General features: G+C 43.8%; 1 protein-coding gene across 1 annotated transcript; it reads right to left on the minus strand.

Moving 5' to 3' along the window:
- Window positions 1-1,736: 1,736 nt before the first annotated feature.
- On the minus strand, window positions 1,737-7,821 carry IL1B (interleukin 1 beta). The gene is made up of 6 exons (XM_008057109.1): window positions 7,775-7,821; window positions 7,164-7,215; window positions 5,292-5,493; window positions 4,279-4,440; window positions 2,915-3,045; window positions 1,737-2,009 (listed from the first exon to the last, which is right to left on the minus strand). The coding sequence occupies exons 1-6, from the start codon at window positions 7,819-7,821 to the stop codon at window positions 1,800-1,802; spliced, it is 804 nt and encodes a 267-aa protein (XP_008055300.1). The 3' UTR covers window positions 1,737-1,799.
- Window positions 7,822-8,334: the final 513 nt, after the last annotated feature.

An 8,334-nucleotide genomic window follows, 5' to 3' on the forward strand; every position in this document is an offset into this window, starting at 1 on the left:
CAGGTGCGCGCTACCACGCCTGGCTAATTTTTTGATTTATTGTAGAGATGAGGTCTCGCCAAGTTACCCAGGCAGGTCTCGAACCCGCGGGCTCAGGCAATCCACTCACCTCAGCCTCTCAAAGTGCAGGGATTACAGGCTGAGCCACCGAGCCTGGTTCTTATCTTTCTTCTATCTGTATTCCTAGCCCCTGGTACATAGCATTTGCTCAGTAGATGTTTGTTGGATCAATGAATAGAGAAAGCATTGGTAGCTGTTACTATCAACCCTCACTTGCTATAATGCTTCAGCAGAAACTGTTTTCAGATGTGTACTGAATATCCTTTTGAAAAACTGAAATAAAGAGGGTGGGTGGGGAGGTTTATTTTTGGTGGCCAGGGAATTTTTTTTTTTTTTTGAGTTGGAGTCTCACTCAGTTTAGAATCACGGGGTATATGTGAGGATTTGTAACTTAAGTATATTGTGTGAAGGTGAGGTTTGGGCTCCTGATGATCCTGTCCCTCCCTCTACCTCCATAATGTGCGTTATACCCAATGGGTGGCTTTGTGTTCCTTATTCCCCCCTCACTCTGTCCCTCCTTTGGCAGTGCCTGGTGTCTGTTGCTGTCATCCTGTGTCTGTGTGTGCCCAGTGTTGAGTATACACTTATAAGTGAGAACATGTGGCATTCTTTTCTGTTTCTGCGATAATTCACTTAGAATGATGACCTCTAGCTGCATCCATGTTGCTGCAAAGGACTAGATTTCATTCTTTCTTATGGCTAAGTAGTATCCCATGGTGTATATGTGCCACATTTTCTTTATCCACTCCACCGTTGGTGGGCACTTGTGTTTGTTTCAAGTTTTTGCCATTGTGAATCTGTGAATAGTGCTGCAGTGAACATATGAGTGCAGGTATCTTTTTTGGTAGAAAGATTTATGCTTCTTTGGGTATATTCCGAGAACTGGGATTGCTGGGTCAAATGGCAGCTCTATTTTTGGTTCTTCGAGAAATCTTCAAGGGTTAAATTAGCCTATGTTCCCATCAACAATGTATGAGAGTTTGACAGGGATATTTCTAGGTATTTTGCAGCACTCAGCAATTAGTCGTGGGCTTCTGGCCCCCCAAGAGAATACTCACAGCCCCATTTATCTTTACATTTCAGTGTCAGGTCCAAGACAAGTCAATTATCAGGGCATACTGTATTTTTTTTTTTTTTTTTAGTGAAGTTTATTTCAGAACCTTTGAACAGTGTAAACATACTTCCTCACTTATAAATATTCCCATTTAAATAATCTGAGCTTATGTGTTTTCAGCCTTGGTAAAAGAATTTGATTTAAGACAGCATACCAGTCCAAATTAAATTGATTCCACAGGTATTAAAAAGTAGGCTCTTTCACCAATGCTACTACTGCTTAACCCTCCTGAATAAATTATAGACCAACCAACCAATCAAACAAATAAATAAATAAATAGGTTAAGTGGTTGACCATCAGAAGCTGGGTGCAAAGGACAGAGGATTTCTTTGAACCAAATGTGCCATGGCTTCTGTCAGGCTGACTTTCGGTGAGTAGGAGAGGTGAGAGGGTCTTAGCTTGTTGCAAGGTCTGAGGATTAGCCCCAGGAAGAGAGAACTGATCCTTCAGGCTGGTAGACAGGAGATCTTCTTGGCACTACCCTTGGGAAGGCAGCCGGTTATCAGTGTAGACAACAGGAAGGTCCAGCCTGCAGCTACACTCAAGACTCTTCCACTCCCCTTCTGCCAACCCTAGGGGTCGAGTCTGCATTCAGCACATGTTGGTCCTCTGGGGACAGCTCTCTTTAAGACACGAATCGCATGGTGAAGTCAGTTATATCCTGGCCTCCTTTGGTATCTCCCAGGAAGACGGGCATGTTTTCTGCTTGAGAGGTGCTGATGTACCAGTTGGGGAATTGGGCAGACTCAAATTCCACCTTGTCTTTTATTTCAATCTTGTTGAAGACAAATCGCTTTTCCATCTTCTTCTTTGGGTAATTTTTAGGGTCTATACTCTGCAGTGGAATAGAAACAGGAATTTTTGTGAGGGAAGGGACAAAGACATTATGGTAAAGCTGTTCTCTGGGTTGGCTAGAGAGGAAACACATGAGTAGGTTGAGGATCAGAAGCCAGACTCATCTTTAGGACCCCACCTTTCTGTGTGGTTACTAAAAAAGCCCTTCCTTTTGAAACTTAGTACCAAGTGCTGGGGAACATAATGCAGGTGAGATTCTTTCTTTCTTTTTTTTTTAAAGTGAGAATTAGGCTAGAGTTTCTTGGAGTACCTATTTTCCAGGACCTTTTGCTCTATTTTTCCTTACGGTAATGGAGTAGAATTACATCAACCTGAAAATGAGGCTTTTGCTGGAAAAGCTGGAGGTGGCAGTGGTGGTGGTGGGGCGATATTGGGAGTGAGGTGAGATGATGACAGATCTCTTTAAGTGACTCATTCCCCAAAGTGTCATCTATCAAATGAGAGCAACCCTAACAATGTATAATCTGTTGGGGTAGTAACTACGGCAGGGCATAACAACATCAGCAAAGTGACTTAATTTTCTGTGGTGGGATTAAAGATTGCATGCATTAAAAATTATGTTAAATTTAGCTGGGTATGATGGCACATGCCTGTAGTCCCATCTATTTGGGGGACTGAAGTGGAAAGATTGCCTAAGACCAGGAGGTTCAGGCTGTGGTAAGCTGTGATGGTTCCACTGCATGGCAGCTTGGGCTACAGAGTAAGATTCCGATAAAAAAATATATATAGAAAAAATATGTTAAATTTATTTACAGTAATGCAACATTGTCAGGGAGACCTGCTCCAGATTTTCAGGGTGGTGTGGGGACAGGGAGAAGGTGGTTATCCGGGAAGGATGTGATAGCTGGAGGCTGAGAAAGGCTTCAGCTCCTGACACTCACTCACCTCTAGCTGCAGGATGGGCTTCTCACCCTTCATCACGCAGGACAGGTACAGATTCTTTTCCTTGAGGCCCAAGGCCACGGGCATTTTGTCACTATTTTCTTCTCCTTGCACATAGCTCATGGAGAACACCACTGAAGAAATGAGAGGGGTCTTGTGGTTAGGGACACAGCAGTTCAGGGTCAGTGGTCAGCCCAACTTCTGGACCTCATGGGCAGGACTTGTGAATTTTAGCATCCTCTGTGGGAACTAACAGATGGGATAACTTGGCTTCTCCCAAATAATAGATAGCAGGGTCAGTTGGTTGACTCAGGGTACCCCCTAAAAAGGTCCAAGGGTTTCTTGGAACTGTATAGCTGTGGTGATGAAGAATGAAGGAGGGCCTAATATTTAAATGCTGAAGGAAAGCGGGAAGCCATATTCTCACTGTCTGGCAGAGTGTCCATTGGAATGAGCAGGACAATTTGGTCAACATGGTAGGTAAGGAAAGAAGTGAAGCCGAGCTTCCTTAAGAAATCAGGCACCAGAGCTGTTTCAGAAACATAGAGCAGCCAGTGAGAAGAACCTGGGAGAGGAGAGGCTGAGCTGGGAAACCTGACTCCAGACAGAGACATTCATTTTGATCTTCCTTAGTCACATTGGTCTCAGTTCAAGGCCCTTAGGCCACTCTTGCCATCCAGGTCTAAAGAAACAGGATTGTCCTGGCCTGGCTGAGAGTGGGAAGTTCTCTCCCATCCCCCAAGTGAAACTGCCTTCCAAGGTCAGCAGCCTTGGTTGCCCATACTCTTGCACTCAGGTTTTGGCCACAGCACCACAATGCCAGGCAGATCCCACACAGTTAATGAAAAGCTCACCACACTTGACATATTAGCCAGTTTCATCAGAGAGATACAAGTTTCTGCTGGTCAGTAAAATTTCCCCACAAGAAACCATCTGGTATTAGGTAGGAAGGATGTTGTGGCAAGGGGGCAGGGCTGGGAATGGGGATGGACATATTATCATTTCACCATTCTTGTTTCAACCGCAACAACAGGAAAAAAGAGTCCACAGGCAGTTAGGGCATGTCCATCAAGTGACCTCATATGGAAGCATTGACATTGCACTATGCCTAAATGACTTGATGGGACATGGTCCTGGGAGTACTTGGGAAATCAGATTTCTCAGCATCACATCTCTTGCTAATGAATGAACATGCCAACACAATCAAACTGATATCATTGCTAGGACCAAAATAAAAGCTCTTATGTTCTTTTCTGTTTCTTTTCACTTATGTTGATCATTTGCCTTAACCTTCTACTTTGTTTAAAACGTGGATAATTAGCAACTGAAAGAAGGCCAGGAAGGGAAACCAGGATATCCCCATTTACCTTGTTGGTCCAGTTCTCGTCCCTGGAGATGGAGGGCTTTCAGCTCATATGGGCCAGACATCACCAGACACTTTTGTTGTACGTCCTGAAGTGTACAGTTCAGCATTCGCACAGGTGCATCACACACAAAAGAGTCATCCCATGTGTCCAAGATGATAGCCTCTGAAATATGGAGCATATATGCTGTTTAGGTACAAAGTCAGAAGGAAAGGCCTAGTGATCAGAGGCAGCAGAATTTTCTTTCTTGGAGGACATCTAAGCATGTGTGGTTAAAGTCTGATTATAGCATCAGTGGGGAGGTAGTTTGGAGTGGGTTGGAGAAGAACGCTGGATCTGGTACCCTAAGACATGGGTTCTAGCTTCAGCTTGGTTATTGTGGATGAGTGACAGAGCTATTTATGTAAGATGGTGATGGTCATGACACCAGTCCCACAGAGAGGTTGTGAGACTTGCAGGTGACAATGTAAGTGGAAGCACCCTGAGGATGAATGAGAGAGTTGCAAAGGTCAATAGTTATCAAGGTCTTCTACTAAGAATACTTTCAACCAAAGAGATGATTGATTGGGTTTCTAGGTTTCTTTGTTTTCTTCTCATTGCTGGGTCCTTTACTTTTTTTTTTTGAGTTGGAGTCTCACTCTGTCACCCAGGCTGGAATGCAATGGGAGCCGACCAGGCCGGCCTCGACCAGGCTGGCTCAGGCAATCCTTCGACCTCAGCCTTCCAAGTAGCTAGAACTACAGGCATGCGCTACCACACCCAGTTAATTTTTTGACTTATTGTAGAGACGAGGTCTCACCTTGTTCCCCAGGCTGGTATTGAACCTGCAAGTTCAGGCAATCCTCTCGTCTTGGCCTCCCTAAGTGCTGGGATTACAGGCTGAGCCACTGAGCTCGGCTGGACCCTCTACCTTTAAAGAACTTGAGCTCTGGGGAAGTTTGGTTGACCATTGCATGATGGATTCTGAGAAGAATGTAAGCAGAGATCTACTGCCTATCTTAGATGTCACCAAGTACCTTCTTCAAAGATGAAGGACAAGAGAGCACTCAGGTCATTATCCTGGAAGGCCTTTGGGCAGGGAACTAGCATCTTCTGCAGCTTTTCCACAGCCACGATGACAGATACGATCTGCCTGAAACTCTTGTTGTGGTGCTGGTGGGAGATTTGCAGATGGATGCCCTCATCCAGAGGGCAGACATCCAAGTTTTGGAAGGAGCACTGTGGAGAGAGTAAGGGAATGAACACGGTGAGGTGGTCTGGCCAGTAAGTTCCCACTTTGAGATCAGAGAAGGAAGGGGCCTGAGAGATAACCCAGCTCCAAACAATAATCTCTGTCTCTCTGTAGCCCAGAGAGGTTAAGTGGCTTACCCAAGGATACATGTCAAGTCAGAGGCAGATCCCAAACCAGAACATGAATTTTCTTTCTTTTTTTTTTCCAGAATGTGAACTTTCAGACCCACACTTGTTATACACTATCCTTTTAGAATAAATGCCACTTCTACATTGCTTATCTGTTTTATACATGTACCACCTTCCCCATACACGTATACCTTCTTAACATCTTTTTGTATCCCTGATACTCTAACACCATGATTTCCTTTTTCATGATAATAATAATCATATGCTCATTCAACTAGTTTTCAGTTTCTACACAGGTTTCCCCCGCCCCAGAGCACTGTTTCATAGGCATTCTGCAAAACCTCCAAAAATGGCTACTGTTTGTGAAATACATTACCACTTTCCCCTTATTCCAAGAAACTCTGTACTAAGCCTTAACTGAGGTGGTTGCCTTGGGGCATAATAATGGTTCAGAAGCTTGAAAGACAGTTAAAGAGACCTCTCACTGCACAAAGCAAAGTTGAGCCTGAGAGAAGCTCCTGCCCAGAACAGAGGTTTTTGACCAAAGGCAAACAGCTGGAGGAGGGAGTGGGAGCCGAGCAGGAAAGCCAACCAGTCCCACCCACAACTGAAGTCAGCCAGTTATGCTGGTCTTAAAACTATTAAAGAAATCTACTTTTAACAAGACCAAGGACTGAATTATGATACTGGAGGAGGCTGTCAGGAATTGAAAAAACAGTAAGAGCAAAAGTGACTGCCTACTAATTTGCACAACTGACTTAGCTGACCTGATGGCTGGGCCACTTAGGAAAGCTATCAGGCATCATCTACCTGAGTAGGAGTAACAGGTGAAACATCAACATGGCTCTCTGTAGGGATAAGAGTCTGAAAAAAATGCCCATTTGCTGGGTTAAACTTAGCTACCACTGAAAATATTTCAGAACCAAAGTTTGCAGAATGCCAAGATCTCAGAGATCATCTTGTTCATGCCCTTTGTTTTTTAGATGAGGTCAAAAGGGTGAAATGATTTGTTCAAGATCAAACAGCAAGTGAATGGTTTTTTCCCCAAATCTCAGTTCATCCTGTTTACAGCATCTACATCTTGTTGTAATAAGCTCCATTCCAAAGAGCAAAAAACAATTATACTCAAAGGTGGTAGACATAATTCTCAAGGTGGACATAATTGTAATTCCCAAGACCTTAATTCTCAAGGCCATCTTCTCTAACTTTCAGAGTTTAACTCGAGTGATTTAGCATAGCTCAAACCATCTCCTGAAAGGAGAATAAAATCTGTGTTGAAGACTTGCCTGCTCAAACATTATTATCATTACTCTCCTTCCCCCTACTGAGCATGGCCATCATCACCAAGGTTAGTGAGTGACTGGTGGTATGGTGGCCAAGGTCAGCAGCCTATATCTGTCTCACTGGAAGACGTTAAAGTAATAATCATGGGAACAAAGTATCCCCAAACCCTTTCCTTTGAGCTTTTCTCATGTCAGAGCCTTGAATTGGGAGGCTAGGTTGAGAGCTAAACCCATGCATAGTCTTACCTTCATTTGTTTGGGGCCATCGACTTCAAAGAACAGGTCATCCTCATTGCTGCTGTATTAAAAATAAAGACATGGCTCAATTATGTCTCCTAAGCAGGTTTATTTTCCTTCCTCCCATACAATTCTTCACTGTTAATAGGAAACTGCAAACAGAATGTCACTCACAGTTACCTGAAAATTTTTGGCAAGTTCCATAGTGAGATACATGGAATAATCTAGGAGGTAGATTCTGGGTCAGGCAGACAGGTGCCCCAGGTGCTCCTTGTTGGGTCCTGAGACCTAAACTCTAACCCAGCAGAGTCAGTTAAAGTCTGATCTCTCCTTCTCCCCCAGGTCATACTTTGCAAAGGGTTTTCCTGTATTGTCTACTTGGAATCTTTACTTCCTGTTTTCCATCTACAGGAAGCCCTTGCAGAAACACATCTGGATGGCCTAGGGGTCCCAAGACTGGATTTGAGTAGGAAATTAGCTTTTAAATCAGATTTACTTGAAGCCCTGCTTGCTACTGAAAGAGGCAATTTGGAGGACAAATCTGGTCTCCAAGCACAGATAACATCCCACTTTTGAAGAGGAACCCTGCTCATGTTACTGGTCTGAGTCTCCCCACTAACCTGTAGTAATCCATCATCTCACTGGCAGGTTCAGGTACTGTTGCCATGGGTGCACCAGATATCTGTGGAAAGAGCAGAGAATGAGTAACTTCTCCATGAGGGCTACCTTCATATATAAGTTTCCTTCAGCACCTAGTACATGGCAGGTATGCAAAGAAATGATCTCTGAATGGATGAAGGAATGCATGAAAGAGAAGTCCTTTGAGTCTAGAGAAAAGCATTTGTGAAACCAAACCCAAACTAGAAGTGTACGTGGTAGAAGACCTGGAGCAGAGGTTTTGATGCCGATTTTTCAAATATTAGTGTCTAGATAAGCAGCATTTAGTCCCAGACTACTTCATGAGTCATAAGCATTATAATTACACCTGGCATTTTTGCAAAATGCTCAGACCTCAGCAGAGAGGAAGACATATACAGACAGAGAGATAAAGACAGAGACAGAGACTCCCTTAGGACCTAGTTGTAAGGAAGAATTAAAGTCATACTTGAGCAATGAAGATTGGCTGGAGAGAATTTCAGAGTGGCTGCTGTGCCTGGTACCTCAAAGAGATTTGCTGTCT

This window comes from Carlito syrichta, unplaced genomic scaffold (assembly GCF_000164805.1).
Source record: "Carlito syrichta isolate Samal-C Ts95f unplaced genomic scaffold, Tarsius_syrichta-2.0.1 Scaffold302727, whole genome shotgun sequence".
NCBI classification, from domain to species: Eukaryota; Metazoa; Chordata; class Mammalia; order Primates; family Tarsiidae; genus Carlito; species Carlito syrichta.

What these genes read in the sequence shown, in the direction of transcription:
- IL1B (XM_008057109.1), bottom strand. Translation starts at nt 7,821, where the DNA reads ATGGCAACAGTACCTGAACCTGCCAGTGAGATGATGGATTACTACAG. An exon ending in ACGAGAACTGGACCAACAAG is followed by an intron (nt 3,046 to 4,278) that starts GTAAATGGGGAT and finishes TCATTTCTTCAG; the next exon opens with TGGTGTTCTCCATGAGCTAT. An exon ending in AGCCCATCCTGCAGCTAGAG is followed by an intron (nt 2,010 to 2,914) that starts GTGAGTGAGTGT and finishes ATTCCACTGCAG; the next exon opens with AGTATAGACCCTAAAAATTA.